General features: G+C 36.2%; 1 protein-coding gene across 1 annotated transcript; it reads right to left on the reverse strand.

Annotated features, from left to right (window-relative positions):
* Positions 1-1,036: 1,036 nt before the first annotated feature.
* naa35 (N-alpha-acetyltransferase 35, NatC auxiliary subunit) lies at positions 1,037-22,467 on the reverse strand. Its single transcript, XM_084388399.1, has 23 exons — positions 22,385-22,467; positions 21,055-21,183; positions 18,575-18,608; positions 18,357-18,471; positions 17,871-17,945; positions 17,508-17,675; positions 16,134-16,200; positions 15,504-15,547; positions 15,343-15,393; positions 15,103-15,186; positions 14,894-15,008; positions 14,637-14,815; positions 14,491-14,550; positions 13,375-13,481; positions 12,596-12,662; positions 12,407-12,505; positions 11,603-11,781; positions 10,583-10,719; positions 10,417-10,484; positions 8,930-9,070; positions 8,709-8,831; positions 2,807-2,887; positions 1,037-2,140 (listed from the first exon to the last, which is right to left on the reverse strand). Exons 2-23 carry the CDS (start codon positions 21,173-21,175, stop codon positions 2,081-2,083), a joined length of 2,175 nt encoding a protein of 724 aa, XP_084244525.1. The 5' UTR covers positions 21,176-21,183; positions 22,385-22,467; the 3' UTR covers positions 1,037-2,080.
* Between the last annotated feature and the right edge of the window lie 743 nt (positions 22,468-23,210).

Consider the following 23,210-nt stretch of genomic DNA (forward strand, 5'->3'; position numbering starts at 1 on the left):
GGGCCATTAAAGACAAAAGGTGAGAGTATCAGGGATCTAACTCATTTAGCTTATAATGGTAAAACAGGTCTGGCAGGAATCTCTTGCTGGAACCTCAATAATCATCTGTAATCAGTCTACTAAACTTTCTTATATTCTTAGTTTATATACTATTGCAGTGGAGACCTAAATTAAACATTTAATAAATTTGTAATACAACAACTCCTTCTGCAGAGTTCGGGGGTATCGGCTTGTCAACAAATGCATGTGTATCCCCTAGTGTTACCATGACAGATTTTACGACAGTAGTAGAAGACAATACTGTTTCCCAACTGTAGGGGGACCCCGAGAGCAAAACTTACATGGTGTTGCTTTAATAAATGACAATTTTGTACTTATTTCATCTGTTAACTCTCACTCTTTCCTACTCATTCATTACATGGCATTAGTGGTTTTAAGGAATCGGAGTTAGTATACATATTCAAGGGCGTGCAAAGATGGGTGGTGTTTGTGATCATATGTAGTGGGCCAGTCTGGGCCAAAATGCCAGGGCCGATTTTTTGTCCCAGTCCAGCCCTGATGGCTGTCAATTGGATTAAACGAACATGCAGCAGTTGTGTTCGTCTTCTCATTAACAGTGTTTTTCTCTTATACTGATCATATTTCATATTTCTGTTGAGTTTAGATTTTTAAATGAATTTGACTGATAAATGGATTATGTGCGCTAGCGCTCTTATCCCAGACTTTTAAAATATTTGAATGAATGAATGAATGTGCGGTACAGGCCTTAAATAAATGTAACGATGTTAAATATTGCATTAATCTTATACAGTAACGCACACAGCTTAGAAGACAATGACAGTCAACTACTTTGAATATTAATATTTGAAAAATGACACAGAATAGTTATTAGTATTAGTTTTACAGTGTGAATATCATACTTACAGGGAGCCAGTCCACCACTAAGTGACTTGGTCTGTCTTTCTTATCTTTTGTAGAAGAGAACCCATACTATGTACTGGAGGTGCAGTTTATATATTATGTACTGCAGGTGTTTGCAATTTGTCCATTTGTTCTTATTTTATTACATTTTTAAATACAAGTCATTCACTCTGCCAGGTTCACTCAGTCACTGTTCGCAAATTCCTTCAGAAAACAATGTGTGGCGCACCTCAGCATTTTCAGCTTTCAGAAGAAAACTAATTGCATTTAAATTGCATTTACTTACAAAACTTGGAAAAATAATGGACAATGTTGCAGTGTGAGCAACAATAAAAAAAATAAAAAAAAAAATAAAAAAGTTTTACAAACAAAAAAGTTTGACCAAACGTTTTATGGACATGAAATCGTTTTATAAAGATCTGCCATATCTCACATACATAAATGTATTTTTAACCAATTGTTATTAACTCAGTACAATAAAAACATCAAGTTGAGATACACTCAGAAACCCATGTCTCTTGAAGGATCTAAGGATTCTTAATAGCAATGTGTTTAGCTTCAAGACAGCGGTCATACATCTGTTGGATTTGTGCTGGTTAGATGCAGTCCAGATGAAGTAGGGATGAAGTCTGAGCTTTGAAATATATGCAACTAAGCTTTATTCAATAAACCCTGATCATTTTTTATCATCACTTCGTCTCCGGCTTCCTTCTATTTCACAGCCTCCTCCTCTGTGGCTTTCAGATAACACTTGCTGCTAACTGTTTTTGGGCATCAGACAAAACAAATGTGTTCTGATGGGATCTGGTAAAGAGGCTGGATCTAATATTCCTGGCGTGGAGATTTGAGCATTTTTGGACAGCAAGATATAGACACGATCTCACACTTTGAATGTTTTGTACTTTGTGCGCACCTCATCAAACCTGAACCTGATGAATGAAGTGAGGGTTAATTCTGAAGCCACTAAAAACAGTTTTTTTTGGTTGTTTTTTCTCCAATTTAATACAATACTATCAACCAAACAAAAAAACATTATTTGTGAATTGTTCAAACTAGAGTCCAAGTGTATTAACTGTACTATTACAGTTATGAATATGAACTTATTCTGCGACTGTGATGACAGTTCATGTAAACGAGAAGAGTTCCAACATGGCTGATCTCAAATGATCTTGACTACAGGGAAGTATTTGTGTGCCGAGAAGTCAAACTCAGGAAGTGCCTGAGAAAAGAGGAAACACAAGGATGCAATGAATTTCACAGTACCTCATTTCATCTATATGCAAAATGTGTTTTTGTTTTGAAGGAATTCAAGTTAGGCTTTATAAACAGCATCTGTGACGTGCTGTCTGTTACCACAAGACATCATTTTGACTCATCTCCAGTTTATAATTAAAATGAGTCTATGAGGCAAAACATTCTGAGATTCAAAGCAAAAATGTTCAGCACATATTTTAAACTAATTTACTTGCTTTTTAAACTGATTTAAGCATTTACTGCGATTTCACACCTCCCTCGTTTGGAGAGCTTGTTTCAGAACCTGGTGCGTTTTCTCCCTTAGTTTGGCTAGTTTAGGTTTGGTTAGCAAACTTTCATGTGGTTTGTAGTCCTATTCAAATCTCATTTCCTGAAATCTGTTTCATTCTGATCAGAATGATTTTAAGTTACATGATCAAAGCAGGAGCTGAAATATTGGATCTAACTTTCAAATAAATGTCTATTGTAACATTTATTCAGTTGCATCGTCTTTCCCAATAGATGTCTCATTAAGTGTATATTATTTTTACAAACTGAGAGACGAGTTAAAATGTTTTTTCCCTGGTAACAGATACGGTCCATAGAGCTTAAGTTGTACTGAACCCAGAATATTCATATAAACATGTTGTACCTTAGTTTCTTTCTTGTGTCCTCCAGCAAGCAGTTTCATAACAACAATATTGGGTTTGGCCACTTTAAGGATGCGGTTAACCTACAACAGGAAGCAACATATCAGTCACTTTCTTTACACAATATATAACTGACAATGTAATGGTGCTTTTTCACTACACAGTACCAGCTCGCCTCGATTCGACTCGACTCGCCTTTGTTTGGTTTTCCACTGTGTAAAAGTTGTACCTGTACCTGCTTCCAGGTACTTTTTTTCGTATCACCTCCGGCGAGGTTCTGAGCGAGTTGAGGCGAGCTGAGGCGATACTAAAATGTGACGTGAAAACACGGCAGACTGCTGATTGGTCAGAGAGAATCGTCACTATTCACTGCGTCATCATTGCACGCACCAGACGCGATTTCCTCCATTGTCCTGTGTGTGTGGGTAGCGGGTGCATAGACATAATAAATACATAGACGCCCTATTGGCCGCTTTGGAACGTTGCTGCGATACGTCAACGCGTCCGCCATTTTGCGGAGGGCAAGACTGCGCTGTAATCAAATGCAAGCAAACAGGTGAGCTGCGGTTTTTCTGGATAAAAACCCCCCAAAAATGTACATTTATCAACCGATTGTGGTTTGTATGTGGTGTACAAAAAAGTTCCATCTCTAGTTATTTAAAATCTCGATAGTTAGATTTATAAAATATTTTTTTTAATAAGGAATGGCCAAAGCTCAGGCTTGTCATGTATTTGGCTTTTTATTCTTGGATAAGAATTGTGAACACCACTATGGAACACCCCCATACTGAGATATAATTTAATTTTCACATTAAATTAAATAAAGTTTTCTTATTGTGGAAAAAGCATATTCTGTCATTGACCCGATTTTAGCAATAACAAAGATAACTGATGGATCCTTTATGGTAATACATATGATATGGTAGGCTACAACTACAGTGCAATGCAAATAGTAAATATAAGATAAAGTGAGAAGTAGGCTAATAGTAAATATTTTAGTCAATAAAATAAACAAACAGTATACAGCAAATAAAATAGTAATGAAAAGTATAATTATATAATAGATCATAAGTACTATAATATAATAATAATAGTAATATATTGATAATAGCATATAGTTTGTATAATACTATAATAATAGCAATAGAATATGAAATATCAATTACAGAATATAGACAATAAAAAATAGGCTAATAAGTTAAATAGTTACTATGTATAGTACAATAATTGAACAGCACAACTATAATAGATTGATAATCGCAAGTGGTATATTATTATAACAACAATAATAAATAATGTATATTTATATATTTTAAAATATTCTTACATAGGCTATATAAAATAAAATGACGCAGCCCTGTCTCTTTTTGTTAAATTTCAGTTTTTAAAAGGTATAAGAAGCTATACAAGTCAAGAAATAAAGTAAACGATTCAGTCAGACATACAGCAGGCTACAACGTTAAAGTTAATAGCCTAAATATATAAAGTTATGAAACTTCACTTTGCCCTCAGCCAAAACGATTTGCCAAGGAACAAATTATAGATTAATGAGACCAAAGATCGCCCGTTAGATACACACAAGACAAATTATTCTCATGTTTAACCACGACTAGACTAAAGACATCAGATCCAGCGGCGAACGTCAGAAGACCTAGCCGAGGTAAGGCTGTTCTCGGCGGGGTACATGAGCGCTGAGCGCCCGGTGATCGCTGGGTCTCACAACTCCGAAACCGCCAGATAACATTTTTAAATAGGCGCTATCTTTATAAATAAACCACAGATTTGAGCTTTAAACAACTACATTGTCGACTGAAAAACTCTTAAAACTACATTTCGTGACACAATAACAGTAGTATTTTTAAATTCCACGGCCTTTCTCCTCTAAAAATAAAAATAGTAAATGAAATACAACCAGGAACAAATTTTCAGTTTTGCTTGTGAAAGGTAATTCCCTGAGACCTGTTTTCAATTGTGTGGCGATTTGTAAAGCCCCAAGCAGCACACGAAATAGGCATTTTTCTCAATTCTCGTTATGAGAGGTATGGGAAAGTTGCCCTCCGCAGTATGGCGGCGCCGTTGACGTACGATCCAGCGGCCAATAGGGCGTCTATGTATTTATTATGTCTATGAGCGGGTGTGTGTCGCGTAAAAGATTACGTCACAGCAGTTTCCTGCGGCGTCGCTATGACGACCAGGTACTATTGTGGAGGTACTATCTGCAATGGAAAACGGAGCGAAAAGCGAGCCGAGTCGAGTCGAGTCGAGCTGGTACTGGTAATAAAAAAGCGCTATAAGACTTAAATGTAACACTATATGACTTCACAGTCTCCATTGTATATAATAATAAAAAGAATATGATATTTTGGTTTCCATCCATCAAAAAGAAAATATGAGTCATTCTTTTAATTTTAAAGGTGCATTAAGCAACTTTTCATGTTAAAAATACCCGTTTTTCTAACCCATACATGCTTAAACAATTGCCTGATGGGCTGAATGAGCCCTTCTATGATCACTGCGATTGCCTCTATAATCCTGTACAGTAAAATAAATAAGAGGGATTCGGGACGGAATCGACTGGGCGTGACGTCATGCGCGTTCACGCTCACCTGGCTATGTCTGGCAGGTTTGTGTATTCGCCGCCATTATCCGCATCAGCGAAGACAACTCAAGCGACTTTTGCAAAAGTAGAAGATGGATTCAAAGAGAACGGCTTCTAGTTCATCCCAAAACCCCAACGCAAACTCCACGTAACCGCGTGCACAACTCTGGTTGCAGTTTCACGTGTCGCCAGAAGGGGGCATAGTTCTGCAAAAACTCAGAGACTTGCGCAATGCACCTTTAAAGTCTTAATATTATTTCTTTTTTAAATTTTTTTGAAAGAAATTACAACTTTTATTCAGCAAGGTTCCATTAAACTGATCATAAATTACAGTAAAGACTTTTACATTGTTGTGAAAACCTTCTTATAAATGTAATATAAATGCTGTTCTTTTGAACTTTCTAATAATTAAAAAATCCTGAAAAAAAGGATCACGGTTTAGACAAAAAGCAGCACAACTGTTTTCAACATTGATAATAATAAGAAATGTTTCAAATCATCATATTAGAATGATTTCTGAAGGATCATGTGCAGAGGTGGGACAAAGTCATTGTTATGCAAGTCACAAGTAAGTCTCAAGTCTTTGCCCTCGAGTCCCGAGTCAAGTCGAGTCAAAGATGAGGCAAGTCCCGAGTCGAGTCAAAAGTCAAAGCCAAAACCGTTTTAGCCTAAACCTTTTTAAACATGTCATCAATAAAATCCTCACTCCTCAAAATTATCACTTCTGAAAAACTGGACCAACCTGATAATATAATTGGAATGCGTGTTGCAGTGCGTATGCCGTGCAAGACCAGCACGCGCAATAGTGCTTTCACATATGCTGCGTTTGCAGTGCGTGATCCGCGGCTGTACCACAAATACATACTCACTATTTGTATTTCAAATCCAGAAGTTATTAGCATCTTTTATGTAAAAAAAAAAATTGTCAGCATTGCGATTCTCTTTGTACACACGTATACACTCTTTAATAGACGTATTCACGTTTAAATACAATTTAAACAACGTATTATTTAATGCATTACTCTTATATAATTATATATTAAGTTGCTCAAGCAAGTGGTAAAATATTTAACCATGTTCTTATATTAAAATCGCATAGCCTACATTTTAAATTAAAACTTAAAATTGACAAAAACCGCAGACTCATACTCTTTCTTTTGCATAATTTAAATCTTTATACAATAAATCTCGCATGTCACAAAGAACTTGTTTTTCCACCTCCACGAATGAGACGAGTGTGTTCATTATGTTGCCTTGTTGAAATATGTATTTTCCCTTGATTTAGGCTACCCCGGTCTTACGTCTCAGCATTGCGATTCTCTTTGTACACATATACACTCTTTAATAGACGTATGCACGTTTAAACACAATTTAAACAACGTAGGCCTATTATTCAATGCATTACTTCTACTTATATTAAGTTCCTAAAGCAAGTGGTCAAATATTTAACCATGTAGGCTACTTGTATAAAAAAACAGCCGACTCTCATGTCTTTTATTTTATATTTAAATTAATACAATAAATCTCGCATGTCACAAGGAACATGTTTTTCCACCTCCACGAATGAGACGAGATTTGTTCATTATGTCGCCTTGTTGAGGTAAATTGTAGTTTTCCTTGCTTTACCCTGGTCTTAAAGTGAAAATAGTATTTAATTAAATACATTTATGGTGAGATTACTACATTTTATTTAATTAATCGCGTTTATGGTGAAATTACTAAATTTTTAGGTCAATCTGTGTTCATGTTGACCACGAAACATGCGCTGTCACTTTAATTCAGCGCGTGCAGCACATGTGCAGCACAGCAGAAATAGACTCGGTGCGGAAACGATCGCGGCACTGCTGTATACGCACCGCAACTGGAACGGATCGACGGACTGCAACCGCATGCAGTGTGAAAGCTCTAACCTGTTAACATGGGTACGGAAAAAAATACGCACCGCTGGCGCATACGCACTGCAAACGGAGTTTGTGTGAAACGGGCGTTAGATGCTGTCGAATCAAAACAACGTGGGACTACAGTGATTGGATGTCGTGCAGGCAGCGCGCGCGCTCGCTGCATGAATACAGCTGGTGCACATTTTTTTCACAGATGCAGATAAACTGAGAGCGGTGTGGACATTTTTTTCCCCAGTTTTCATGGGAAGTAGCAAGTCTTCTCGAGTCAAAAGGCGCAAGTCCAAGTGAAGTCACGAGTCATTGATGTTAAAGTCCAAGTCGAGTTGCAAGTCTTTGTACATTTTGTCGAGTCGAGTCTGAAGTCATCAAATTCATGACTCGAGTCTGACTCGAGTCCAAGTCACATGACTCGAGTCCACACCTCTGATCATGTGACACTGAAGACTGGAGTAAAGATTAGGGCTGTTGGAACGAATTCCGAAATTCGAATATAATTCGAATATTAAAAAAATCAATACTATTCGAATGCTGAAGTTCCTATTCGAATATTGCTTTTTTAGGTTTTTTTTTTTTTTTTTTTTTTTTATGCAATCTTGCCTTTCTCGCCGCCTTGGCACACACATGTGAAAATTAAATGCTTTTGTTTCGTCTGATAAACAATAAAGTTTTTGAATCGTAACACAATTGTGCACGTTATCCACGCTGTATCATCATAACAACTGTCAAAAGTCGCGGAGAGGAATGTCTCCACGGTAACGGAGATCAACAATTTGATTCTCAGTCCACATTACAACGTGAAAACGGCGTCTTCAAATATATCCACTTTGGAGTGCGTTTTCATTAATAAAAATGCCGTCTCATTGTGGACGGAAGGCCAAAACGGAGAGGAAAATATACGTTATTTTTTTTATGACAACTTACAACCTGACAAGCTATGCGATCTGTCCGAGGAACCGCCGCTAAACCAGGCAAGAATTACTTATGTTCTGCCTCTCTCTCTCTCTCCTCATCACGGGGCTCAACTGCTACCAGCTGTCCGCCAAAAGGCAATAACAGACAAACTGACGGTTTATCTGTGAAGATATGAGACCGATCAACATCACGCATTGGCGATCCATAAGACTGTGTAATGTCGTAAATATTAATAATAGGATGAATTTGAGCATTTAATATTCGAATATTATTCGAATATTAAATAAAATAAGGAATGGAATTCGAATAGTATTATAGAGGAAGATTGACAGCCCTAGTAAAGATGCTGAAAATTCAGCTTTGATCACAGAAATAAATTCAGTTTTAAAATAAATATTAAAATCGAAAACCAAATACCAATTCCTACTATATATTTGTGTTAATAAGACTGGACTGGCTCACAGAGCAATATAAGGACTGTTTGAAATGTACCTCTGCATCAGGGCTGGTGACGTTTTCAAGTATAAGTTTGGCCTGCTGGAAATGTTTACTGGCGGCCATATAGAGATCCGCTGAGCGAGGAGGAGGATTGTACTTCTTCAAATCTGACATTTCCTACATTTACACACACACACACAAACACAATTTACTGTAATCTTTGCACAAGATAGTTGCAGTAAACATGACCTTGAAGTGAGTAAATTCAGCGCTACCTTAAACTGGATGTAGTGCACTGGCGGCGGTGTGACGACACTGTTGAACGGGGCGAATCGATGCTCGTAGCGAACCTGCTCGCTGTCCAGTTCAAACTGAGGTTTGCGCACCTTTCTGTCCATATCCAACGCTATCATGGTCTGCAGAAATAAAGACTTTTAGTTTATTCAAAATACATTAAAGGGTTAGTTCACCCAAAAATGAAAATGATGTCATTAATGACTCACCCTCATGTCGTTCCAAGCCCGTAAGACCTCCGTTCATCTTCAGAACACAGTTTAAGATATTTTAGATTTAGTCCGAGAGCTTTCTGTCCCTCCATTGAAAATATATGTCCGGTATACTGTCCATGTCCAGAAAGGTATTAAAGACATCATCAAAGTAGTCCATGTGACTACAGTGGCTCAATCTTAAGTTTATCAAGCGACGAGAATACTTTTTGTGCGCAAAAAACAACAAAAATAACGACTTTATTCCACTATTCATTTCCTTCTCTCTGGGCCTCGAGTGAGTTCACGTAGTGTAACTGAGTAGCGCATCTGTGTTGTACGTCACACGTAGGCTCACTATTGGCCAACGCTGGTCATGTGTGTGATGCGTGTGACGTACAACCCAGAAGCGCTACGCAGTTATACTACGTGAAAAGACTCGAGGCCCAGAGAGAAGGAAATGAATAGTGGAATAAAGTCGTTATTTTTGTTTGTTTTTGCGCACAAAAAGTATTCTCGTCGCTTGATAAACTTAAGATTGAGCCACTGTAGTCACATGGACTACTTTGATGATGTCTTTATTACCTTTCTGGACATGGACAGTACACCGTACATACATTTTCAATGGAGGGACAGAAAGCTCTTGGACTAAATCTAAAATATCTTAAACTGTGTTCCGAAGATGAACGGAGGTCTTATGGGCTTGGAACGACATGAGGGTGAGTCATTAATGACATAATTTTCATTTTTGGGTGAACTAACCCTTTAAAAATACAATTCACACACATACAATGACTCGAATCCACACCTTCAATGATGAGTATGTTTCTAATTTCCACATTAAAATTCATATTCATTTGGAACAAAGTCAAAATTGTGATTTAAATAAATGACTGCAGCACTTGGGGGTAAGGACACGTAATACGCATGTGCATGCCGTCACCGTTTTCACAGATTTGCGGTTTTGTAGTTTACACTGAGACGATAATGGCATCGTTTTCAAAAATTTGCACTTTGAAACCTGTTTTCATGCCACCAAAACACCATTGTTGTGTAAATGAACGGCCAAAACGCATAAAAAGTTCCTTTGTTTAAAAACGGTGTCGTGTAAACAGCTCCTCGATTTCTCCTTTATCATGCACTCTTATTTGTCTCTGACCAACCAATCAAATCCTGATTATTATGATTCATTTCCATTGTTCCATTGTCCATAATTTCCATGTTACATAGGCAGCTTTGAGTACTCCAGTGTGTTTGTGTGTATCAGGAAGCATTACCTTGTACATGCCGGCACACATGTTCTGGTAAGCTTGGCTCATGGTGATCTCTTTACTCAGAGGACGAGCTGAGGAGACAATGGAAACACAATGAGCAAGTCAGACCCAAACATCCCAATCCTCCATAGCAACTGCAACTGTTGAATGAACGTGGGCCTGTGAGAACCTTTCTTCTTCTTCTTGCTCTTCTTGCTGCTTCGTACTTTCAGCTGCTCCTCCAGGATTCTCTCCTCTGCCATCTGAGAGCTGTCCGCTCGACTCAACGTGGACATGAGCCACGCATACAGGAACTCCGACAGATACCTGAACATACATGGAGAGAAAGATATATCTTTACTTTTTTAATCTTTATCTGACTCTCAGAATTTAACAGGCTGTTTTGCTACTGTCCCTTTAAGACTATATGCAAATGACCTCTGTTATGATTGGCTAACCTCTTCACATGTGTAATACTAAATCCGACATTAATGTGCTAGCACTTTGGACTTCATTTAGGAAATCTTTCAGGGATGCACCAATATTAAAACTGTGGCTGATGCCGATAAGCCGATAATTCTATTAGCATATTTACATATATAAAATGTATAATCATAATACTGACATATTATATTCAAAAATATTTTTAGCATATTAAAATCATAATTATTAAACAATTGTTAATTTTTTTACTCCTCCGCAGAGTTTATTGTACATCCCACAAAAGATGAAGCGTTAGTTTTACTCCAGAAAATCACTGTAAGAGCTGAATAAACACAGTATAAGAAGTTATCAACAGTCGTGTGAGGGGCTTGTGCAAAAGTATGTCACACTGCCCTGAATCTGAGAACAGGTTGTTCTGAGACAGTGTTTATGATTTATGGGGATTTAAAAAAAAAAGCACTGGGTGGATTTTTATCATTATAGGGTGGTTGTGTACACACACTGCCAACACACATTTATGTTCAAACACCATGTAAAAATGTACCATGTATGAATTTTGCATAATAGGTGCCCTTTAAATCTTCGGCATAATTGGTCAATGGTCGCTGTCCCTTTAAATTAGTGCTAGATGATGATCTAAATTTTAAAATAGGTAGAAATAATTAAACTTCAAATATTTTCTGATGGATATCTGATAACAGTCGATATTGCCTGTGCATTCTGATCTATCTATAGCATTAAAAGCATGTTTGTTTAGCTGTCGTACCAGTAGATGTAATAATACTCATGCATGCTGTAGAGCTCCAGCTCAAAGCCGCTGAGCAGGTACTGGATCATGATGCGCAGGTTATGATAGAGGATCCAGGTGCCCAGACAGGCTAAATGCTGCCTTTGAGGCTCCAGCTTCATCAGAAGACCGTGAAGAGCAGCGTCCACCTTCTCAGCCTAAACACCAACAAACACACTCAATGATGCTTTACAACTGACATGATGGCAGCAGACTTTCAGAAGCATGAACATTTTGGTTAAATGGACTTTCAAAAGATGAGCAATAAAGATTTAAAATATCTTAATTTGTGGTTTGAAACAACATAGTGAGTAAATTATGACAGAACTTTCATTTTTGGGTGAACTAACCCTTACATTTACATTATGCATTTAGCAGAAGCTTACAAAAGAGGAACAAAAGCAATAAATCTAATTCGTTGGTTAAACCCTTTTAGTTCTTTGTAATAAACACCTATGAATTGTAAGGAATAAGACCAGAAACACTTATCAAAGGGATAGTTCACTCACAAATGAAAATTCATCAATCATTTACTCAAAACCTGTATGAATTTCTTTCTTCTGCTGAACTCAAAAGAAGATATTTTGGAGAATATGGGTAACCAAACAGTTGATGGACCACATTGATTTAATAGTATCTTCAAAATATCTTCTTCAGAAATTCATACAGGGTGAGTAAATGATGACAGAATTTTCATTTTTGGGTGAACGGTCCCTTTAAGAAAGTATTAGGTTCAATTTTTAATTCATGTCATTTTTAACCAAACAAAAAACATCTACGCACCTCGTCCTGAAGGGTGGCAAACTCCTCCAGTATGTGACCCAGTTTGTCTCGCTGGCGTGCTCTGTTGTGTCCGTGAATCTGGATGAGGCTGCAGAATGGCTGTGACACAAAATAACACTCTTAATTCATCTAATCAAAAACACTATTTCACCTGTTACAATAACATACCAAACAAAATGAATCACAAACCCGTGTGCAGTGTGTGACAAAGGAGTCAATGTAATCTTTAGCCTGGTGGTTATTGTTCAAACTGCATCTGTGAAAACAGCGTTAAAACAGTGAGGGAATGTAATGTCATCTTAAAATAGTCATGAAATGTGAATTTTAGCAAGATGATAAGGACAAGCAGGAGAAATACTAAAACAGAATCACGAGACTAAGAATAACATTAGTTAATCTCTGCATCTTTAATAGTAAAAACGTAGTTTAAATGTTTTCAAAAGAGTTCAACGTATAATACTTGTTAGCAGTGTTAGCACAAAAAATGTTAGCAGTGGGTATTTACTTAAAATGTTAAAGGAGACACACCCCTTTAAATGGAGTGTTTAAATCAGTGGGCTAAAATCATGGTAGAAAATGGGGTAAAACTATTTTACAGTGTTACTTTGTTACACGTTACATGTAGTTACTATAGTAATAACTATAAATTATGCATTATTGCATGCAACTAACCCTAAACCAAACCCCAATCCTAACCCTATAGTGTGTACATGTAATTAATTAACATTACTCAGTACTTAAATGTATACTTAACACTGTAACAAGGACATCTTAAAATAAAGAGTAACCGAAAATGGTCTCTTCTTTCTAAATTATGTAAATATTTTATGCAAAAATCCTACTAACATTATAAACGCACCTCAGGAAACATTGTAAATTAAAAAAACAAATGCAGAAACTTCATGTAATTTATAAGCAACAAATTAATTAAAGAGTAAATAATATAGTGTAAAGAAATTATCACTCACTTTGTGGAGAGGACAGGTGGGCTGACAAAATAGCGCAATGCATCTTTAATCATATCCTGCATCAGATGAGTCCCAAACACCTTCCTATTGTCAATCAGAAATGTGGTCTGCATCACACACACACACACACACACACACACACACACACACACACACACACACACACACACACACACACACACACACACACACACACACACACACACACACACACACACACACACACACACACACACACACACACACACACACACACACGTCAGGTGAGTGTTCAGACTATCTACATGCCAAGACCAACCATCATATCATTCTGTCACTGTGTGTAACATAATTTATCCGAGACCAGTTTTATATGTGATATAGTTATGTGTTGAATGTGTTATTCATTGATAATTAAGTATTAAAAAATGCATTTCTTGACCAGAGAAGTTTATTTATTATTTTTTAAAGCTACGACAGCAGCAAGGCGATGTTCATGTTGAGAAAAAGAGTGAATAAGTCATACAATTAAAAAAGGCTGTACAAGACATTTAAAGTCACCATGAAATCAAAATGGACAATTCCTGTTTTTTATGTAATGCTGCAGTGTTTTCTTTTATAAATGATTTATCCGTACACATCATTAAATTTTAAATAATTGATGTGCCCTCATAATCTTTATTTAAAATAACTTCCCCTCCCTCTTGCAGTTGGGCAACATGTCACTAACATGAGATCACAGCAATAGCAAACCACAACCACCCAATCAATTCCCCAAGGACAACATTGAGTCCCGCCCTACAATTTTTGCTCATTCAAGAAGCCGTTTTCACTCGTTTCACCCATATACGTCAGAATAGGAAAGAAAGGACGATCGGAACTTCCATTTTATGCTGCTTAATGCAATATTTAAGATTAATGCAAAACAAATTCAGATGATACTTCTTTAATTACATCAGTTGAACATATGTCTGAATAAAAACGTTGTCTATTTAGATTTAAAACAGTCCAGAGTCCAGTAAAATATCTTTAACAGTCATTCATTGTTTTTTGTCCATTTTCTATATATTCCAGATCTATGAGTAAAGCACAAGCTTCAGATGTAAAGAGAACTTTGTCAGATGAAGTCGGTCTTACCTGTAGCAGAGATCTAGACATCACACATGGAGACTGCTCACTGAATTCACAGAAGAAATCCTGAAACCGCAAACACTCAGCAGGATTAGTTACATCTCTCTCCAATACTTCAACAGAACACATGTGTTAATACGGAGTTGTTTTACCAAGATGCTGTGCAGGTTGGTTATGTTGATGACCTCACAGACGTTTTTAATGCGCTCAATGAGTTTGCTGAAGTAGTTGACCATCTCTTCTCTCTTAATGATCTTGGCGTAGCGCGGGAAAGTGGGCGGGAGCAGGCGCTGGTTAACCAGCGGCTCAAAACCCATCATGATTGGGTGATCTGGAAAAAGCATGATGTGTACATTTGGGGAATTAAGGCAAATAAAACCAAAATGTTTAATTGTTTTTAGACTGTTACCTCCTTTGGTTGTGTCATTCTGTGACTGTATTCCATACTGTATAGAGGAGTGTATCGCGGGCAGTAAGTCAGCAGCCTGAGTCATCAGCTTCTGTGCTTCGCTGACAGCACTCATCTTAAATGTCGAATCAACCAATCAAAGATTAGATAACAAACTGGTGAATCTTTTTGTTAAGCAATATGCTTGAGTGAATTTAATAGTGTCATACCTCTTTTTTAGTGAAGGAGATGAGCGCGCTAAGCAGCAGACGAGTGAATTTAACACGGCTGAACAGAGCCAAGCATTGCTGATGCTGAGGGCAAAAGAGAAGGAGGATAATCAAAAACTCTCAGTATTTCTGTACAGTGCTGTTGTCTGGCTGATAATAGGCTACACGGCAATTTCACCCAAAGCATCCACACATCTCTTTATCTTAACTTTAGTATCGGGGAAATGATTATGTACTTACATCCAGTTCCACCTCAGGATCTCTTTGTTCACCCTGTCGACTGCGTGTACTCTGTAAAAAAAAGAAATGAAAAAAAAAAAGGAAGAAACAAATATTTAACAAGTCAAGAAAAAAGAAGGAAAGGCTAAGAAGTATCCTGAAAAGTCTTGAGATGGAGTCACCTTCACTTTCCTCTGAAGTTCATCCTCAACATCTTTTAGCATTCCTATAGAAATTTTAAATGGTGAAATGAAAACACTGAACAACAAAATCTTACAAAAACATGTAGTCTAATTTACATTTTGCATAAGGAAGATGAAGCCTAATATTTTGCACCGCTGCATTATTTTAATGATAATTAAGAACATTTACCCTTAAATTCTTTTTTATTGTAGTTCATCTAGATGCTTTACTTTGTTTGTTGTACACTATCTTTCAAAAGTTTGGGATCGGTAAGAATTATTATTATTTATATAAGTCTCTATTGCTCACCAAGGCTGCATCTATTTTATCAAAAATACAGTAAAAACAGTAATATTGTGAAATATGATTACAATTTAAAATAACTTATAAATAAATAATATATATGTAATATATTTTAAAATATAATTCATTAAAACTAAATTCCATTACTGCAGTCTTCAGTGTCACATGATCCATCAGAAAACATTCTGATGTCACTTTTTGTCAGAATTGGTGAGAAAAGGTGCTTTATTGTCACAACAGTGAAAAATAAATACAATTAAAAACTAAAATTATTTTATTTTTATTTACGCAAAATATAAAATCACAATCAAGATCTTTACACTCACCTGTCACTCTCAGATCTGTTACGTTATTTGCCATTTTAAAGCCGTAAGTCATGGCCTGAAAATCTTCCTGCGATTGGAAAACAGAAAACTTCATATTCACTGAATAAACCAACAGAAAAATTAAATTAAATAAAAAGTACAATAAAAGTACAATAAAAATAAATGGTGACTAATGGCCAGACCGTAACTAAATATTTCCAATGGTCTTCCAATGGGTTCATTTATAAATAATCTACATATCGTCAGTAATAAAATACATTTTTAAATTAAAGTGCCCCATTATGCTTTTTCCTTTCATGCTGAGTGTAATATTGCTGTTTGCGAATGTACAAGGTCTGCAGAGTTTTAAAGATCAAAGTGCACGATAAATAAAGTTATTGTCTCCCAAAAGAAAGAATCGATTCTGAACTGCCTGAAACAAGTCGTCAGTAATTCCAGTCTCACTTCCTCCTCGAACCCACGCAGGTTTGTAACAAATATAAAGCCTATGGTCTTTATTGGCTGCCCGTGAACAACGTCTACTTTGACCCTCAAACACTGTAGTTGTGGCTGAGGCCTGGAAGAGTTTGGTTTGTGTTTTTCATGTTGAGAAGATGCCGTGTTCTGCACTGCAAATCTTTTGAATGCACTTCCAAAGGATGAGGACTCAGACTCGAATTGATGCGGAATAACCGACGCCATTGTTACTGTTCCCGTATCATTGTGTTATCATCCCGTATCATCCTGTTACATTGTTACCGTATCAGTGTATCAAGGAAGATCCAGAGCTGAAATTCAGATATGGTAATGAGCGTTTGGTTTCCGACACGTGCTGTAAGCTGTCGACCAGCGCATTAAGGGTTTTCTGTTAGAATGGTGTCGTGTAAGCGGCCCCTAAGTTAATAACTAATGATCTTTGCAACGGAAGTGAATCAATCAAACTAACTTTAGCTGGACAATAACTTTATTCTAGAGCTGCTGTAAAGCCAAAACAATCTCTGTTACTTTAATTTCCTATTATCACTGTAAAGCTGCTTTGAAACAATCTATATTGTTAAAAGCGCTATGTAAATGAAGGTGACTTGACTTGACTAATCACAACAGACTGGGCCATCTGACCAATCAGAGCAGAGCAGGCTCTCAGAAAGGAGGGGTTTAGAGAGACTGAATCCTTTATCGAAACGTTTCAGACACTGTGAGAAAAGAGGTGAAGATGCAATGTATATTATTAGAAAATGTATGTTTTGTTTTGTTTTATCTTAGGGTGTATGTAAACCTATTGTAGGAGACCTTCAAAACTAAATCTGGAAACATTTAAAATAGCATAATGGGGGCACTTTAATAAAACAACACAATTTGAACAAGAGTCAAATAAGACAATTGAATGTGTCTTGCCTCCTCAAACACAGCGGCTTTGTTGACTTTCTCGCGGGCGATGTCGCAGATCTTGAGGATGCCCAGAGCGAAGGCTTTAAGAGCAGGGTCTTGAATAAGATCCGGGTTATGAACATATAGACATGTAAACACAGTCTGAGCCAGAGAATGCCCCTCCAGCCATGTGATCTGAGACAGATGAAGACAACAGTAACAGAATATTCAATACAGTCAGTAAACTCAAATGCAGTGTCATTTTTGTAATCATTACAGACACTTTATTATTATTATTATTATTATTATTATTATGTTTTTTTTTACTTTGCAATTGATACACAGCTTCATGAAACACAATTTTTGTGTGTGGTTGATATCAATACTGACCAGACAGCAAAAACATGTGTCCATGATCCCGATGAGCTCAGGAATACTCAGATCCTTCACTCGTATGGCCTCATCCTTCAGAAAAATAGGAAGACAGAAGGAAAAACAGTACACTTTCAATAAAGTATAGTACTGTGAATAATGTGAATAAAAGCCTAAATTAAATCTGTTCATCATATAAAGCGGTCGTGTCTCTTTAGAAAATTTGGACTAAACCGCTCAATTCATATGGATTAGTTTTACAATCTCTTTATTAACTTTTTGAAGCGTTAAAGTGGTAGTTGCGTAGCTGTCAAAGGAGGGACAGAAATCTCTCAGATTTGATCAAAAAGATCTTTATTTGTGTTCTGAAGATGAACGACAGTCTTAAAGCCAGGTTTGGGTGAGGGCGAGTAATTAATGACAGAATGTTCATTTTTGGTTGAACTAACCCTTTAAACTCACTATATTCAGGTTCATTATTATATAAAATCATTCGAGTGCTACCTTAACAGCTTGTTCAAAGTTGAGGACTTTACGGTTGACTTGGTTCCCGATCATCCCAGCATCCATCTTCGGATCCATCATCTCGATGGCTGACATCGCCTCAAACAGACCAAACCTACAGGAACACGAGCATTACATATACCGAGCGAATGCACCAAATGTTGAATGACATGTAAAAGTATTTCTTTGCTCAAAAAATTTAAATAAAAATTTCTTACAGTTTGTCATGGAGCAACTCGCCAAGTTTAAGTTCTGCAAAAACAAACTCATTTAATCATTCGGTTTCTGTACCGCATTTCACTACAAGATTAATCAACACGTGAGCCCAATAAAACACGACTGGTGGCACTAAGAGTATCATTTATAAAACTGTGCGTAGGATCTTTACTAAAAGTGTACGTGCACCCGAAAGCCAAAAATGGCGTAGCCTACACCAAAAAATATTCAGACTTAAAACCGTGTGTAATATGCAACAACCTGCGCACAGTGCGCAGAATTCCCTTTATAAATCTCAGTCAGCGAAATATTGTGCGCACATGCATCTCCTCCCCGAAATAACCATAAATGGAGCTTACAATGCATTTCCTCATCTGCATATCATTTGCATATGCATATTCATCCAGGTGATACCACATTTAACGGTACAAGACATTAGGAAAATATGAGATACGGATGTGCCGTCACATTACATTGATAAAAATCATTTAGTAGCATATCCTTGCCTTGTTTTTGAATAAATAAATCAAATAGTGTAAAATACATTTCAGAGAAAGTTTTCCACAATATCTTCCACTGGCCAAATAGTATTTTTAATTGTTTTATATTTTTAATGGAAACAGATAGGCCTTGGGCATTATTTGCACGAAAATATTTTCTCAGACAATCTGCTATTATCATGATAAGCAATTCTCTCTGTAGTTAAAACATTAAACCACAGCACGCCACAGGAAAAGTGTTCAAAAGCATCGCATCCACTACAAATTTTCATATTTATTGAATATAAAAAATGTTGTAACTTCTCAGTGATGATTTCATGTAATTGAAGTGTTTAACTCCATTAATGAGAATGGCATATGTAATCTAAATGTTTATATCAGAAGTAAAACATAGTTTAAATCATTCTTTTATTTATTTAAATTGTTATTGTGAACATGCATTGTATTTATGATTAGGACTCATAATGAAGATTTACGGTTTTCCTTCATCTGCCGTTAGATAAATATGCGTATTAACGGCCCAATGCGCTCGCTGGCGTGACATTTAAGAAGGGATGGATGTTTGCTTCATGTGATAGGCTTGGTGAGTGAAATTATATTTGTATTATCTTTCCGTATATGTATAATTTTCTTTTAATGTTCTGACATCGACTCCACCATCGGTGTCGCCAAACTGCTCCATCTCCAAAACGTTTGTACGCATGAGTCAGTTTGTGTGCAGGTGCGCCGTCAAGTTTGTTTTTATAAATCACAACTTATGCGTCGGAAGTGGCTTACGCCTCTTTCAGGGCCTGTTTTGTGCATACGATACGCAACGGTTATAAATGAGGCCCCAGAACTGTCCAAAACTCTCCTGTTCACAATAACACAGATGTATTGAGGTGACTTATGGCGCAGTGCTGGAGCTTAATCATGATGTCAAGGTCAAGCTCGCATGGGAAAGGAAGTTAATTTTAGAACTCTTAGTGACCATAAATGGTAAAAATGTTAATTTCAGCAGCCATGCCTCATTGCACTATTAGATGATGGATCCTGCATGCAATCAACATTTCTCCAAATCATTTTGGTGGGGAGAAAGAAAAAAATAAAGGTTAATGCAAGACAGACTATCCTCGTGAATCACAAATTCAAAGAATATTGTCTGTAATGGGATATGAAGTCTGCATCCTGTTTATGAATATAACTTTTTACTTTTATAAATAACTGGCAGTTGCGGGATACATGGAAATTTTTTGCTTGTTTTGGAAAAATCTGGTTTGAATATTAATGTAAATGTTACATAAACAAGGCATATTTTTCTCCCTGTCTTTCTCAGGGATTTGTGGAAAATGGCTATTCTGAGAAAAGACCGTTGTGATCACTGACAGTGACATCTACTGCAGAGTTCAGCCAATGATAACTCACATAACTTTGTCATGCCCATGAAAGACATACACTCCTATGCAAAAAAAGAAGATGTACCAAGCCCAAACTGGCTAAATACTAAGCTTTTAATTGTCTTCTTAACCACAAATTATTGGTCAGGAAATGAGCAAAATGTAACAAAATGCACAAGTTTTTGGCAGAATATGGGAAGTTGGTTCAGGCTCATGTTTTGGCTTTGATCAGAGTCCAGATTTGAACCCTGTAGTGAATATTTGGTCTCACATTAAACTCAAATGACCTGGGAGACATTTTTCAACTACTCTGTTTGAAGCCATTAACATTGAGTGGAACAACACTGACTCTTTTTCCTGTAAAAAGCTGTCTGAGAGTTGGGGAAGGCTATTGCGTGCAAAGTTACTTTATCTACAGTATTTTTGCAATTCTTGCTAATTTCCTGACCAGTGATTTGTGATTAAAATGGTAAAAAACCATCAAAAGACCACTAAATATTTTGCCATTTTTGGCTTGGCCCATTTGTTTTGCCACGTAGTGCACACACACACACACACACACACACACACACACACACACACACACACACACACACACACACACACCTTTACAGGCTCCTTTGAATTCTTTGGTGACGTCCACCCAGTCGGCATTGTTTCTCATCTTCTCTGGGATCCCAAGACCCCAACCTCCCTCCTCCTCCTCTACCGATGACTTCATCACCATTGAGACGGCTATGAACATAAAAAAACATGTGCATTAAAACAAGTGCATCTTTGGAACAAGAATCTGAGAGATTTCTGTCCCTCCATTGACAGCTGCGCAACTACCACTATCACGTTTCAAAAAGTTCATAAAGAGATCGTAAAACTAATCCATAGGAATTGAGCGGTTTAGTAAAAAAAATTTGAAGAGACACAATTACTTTACATGATGAAGAGATTGAATTTAGGCTTTTTCACACATTGATCAGCGAACGTTGAATGAATGTTTATATGTGAATAAAAGCATAAATTCAATCTGTTCTCTTCAGAAATGTTGTACTAAACCGCTTGATTCATATGGATTAGTTTAAGATGTTTTTATGAACTTTGAAAGTTGAACGAATGCCATTTTTGGGTGAACTATCCCTTTAAGAGTTGCCAGAAAAATCTTGTACATGCACATATTAATATGACAAATTAGGGAATATAAGGGAAAGACAGAATATTGAATTAATAATACACATCATTAAGTAAACAATGGAACTATTTGAGTTCTAAGACTTCAGACTGAGCTTGAGGGCCAGTTCAACAGTTTGCATGAATAAAATTTAGTGTTTTTAAACAACTGGGGACAATAGATGTCTCATACAATAACTGAGACAATAGATGTCTCAAAACCTTGTGAGTTACCAAACTATAGACACATTTTGGGGCAATATATGCACCACAAATGCTGTCTCGCTACAGGCAGTTCACTAGTTTTTGACCACAACTAAATAATATGTCCAAATTTGGTGTCTCTTCAAGCTACAATCAGGCATGACAGACCATAGGCAAAGACACTCGAACAAGCTCCAGTATTTTGCTGGGTTAAATACTGTACTAATGAGGACACTTGTGGAGAAGAACTCATGGTCACTGTACTGTAACCTCTCTTTGTTGTTACTGGTCGACGACTAATCGTCTTTGAATTCAGGTGAGTGTACGTTTTAATGGATATAAAAGGATATTAATTACACGTTTGATTTGGTAAAATTATTTAAAGACAGAACCATCATCGATGTGTCAAACTGCACATGAACAAATAGCCAGATGACATTAGCGAAGAGCGATAAATGCTAAGCTGTCTAACCCCTAACATATATCATTACTGCTAAATATATACTTTACAACATTTGAAGTACATATTCATTAACAAAAAACAAATTCAAAGGGTAAATAAATACAATACCTTTAGAGAGACAGTCTTTCTGTCCTGTTCCAAATATACAGCGCTGCTGCAGCGGACGCCTGTGAATGACATCATATTGTGACTTGCATTCTGGGACATGTAGTTCTGAGCTTTGACGCTGTAAAATATGTAAAATGTTTGTTATAACGTGCTATTTATTCTGGATAAAAATATGATTACTTTGTCAAAATGTTTAATCTATAAATATAGGCTTTTAAATAATCTACACTCTATAATAATTATAATATTTAATGAGTTCCGGTCAGTTAAATTCCTGTCAGAATGAGAAATTTATAAATGCACTGAAGTTGCTTGTTTAGTTCATAAAATAATATAATATTGTGTAGAGGTATGGTATGGGAGACCCATTTTCCTGCACTGTTTTTTTTTTTAAATATATATATATATATATATATATATATATATATATATATATATATATATATATATATATATATATTATACTTCAGACAGAACAGCAAAACTCGTGTTTAATATGTAATATGTATAAAAATATTTTTTATTAGTAAAGTAATAGATTACATATATAAAGTAAAATAAATAAATGTATGATTAAAATAAAAAGTAAACAAAAAAAACTAACAATAAATAATAACAAAATCACAAAATTAAAAACAATTGAATAAAACAATGTATCAAGATGTTTTTAAAACGTGTGAAATTGTGATATGATTATAAATGTATATATTATTATATTTATATATATTATATATATATGTATATTTATGTATGTATGTATATATATATATAAATATAATAAATTATAATTATATATGAACTTATATATAAACAAACACATATATAA

Source organism: Rutilus rutilus (genome assembly GCF_951802725.1).
Source record: "Rutilus rutilus genome assembly, chromosome: 19".
NCBI classification, from domain to species: domain Eukaryota; kingdom Metazoa; phylum Chordata; class Actinopteri; order Cypriniformes; family Leuciscidae; genus Rutilus; species Rutilus rutilus.

Excerpts from the sequence above, each read along its gene's own strand:
- naa35 (XM_084388399.1), bottom strand. The coding sequence starts at position 21,175 with ATGGTGATGAAGTCATCGGTAGAGGAGGAGGAGGGAGGTTGGGGTCTT. Across the intron at positions 9,071-10,416 it reads TGTGTGCCGGCATGTACAAG|ACCATGATAGCGTTGGATAT; the intron begins GTAATGCTTCCT and ends TTATTTCTGCAG. Across the intron at positions 8,832-8,929 it reads TGCACTACATCCAGTTTAAG|GAAATGTCAGATTTGAAGAA; the intron begins GTAGCGCTGAAT and ends GTGTAAATGTAG.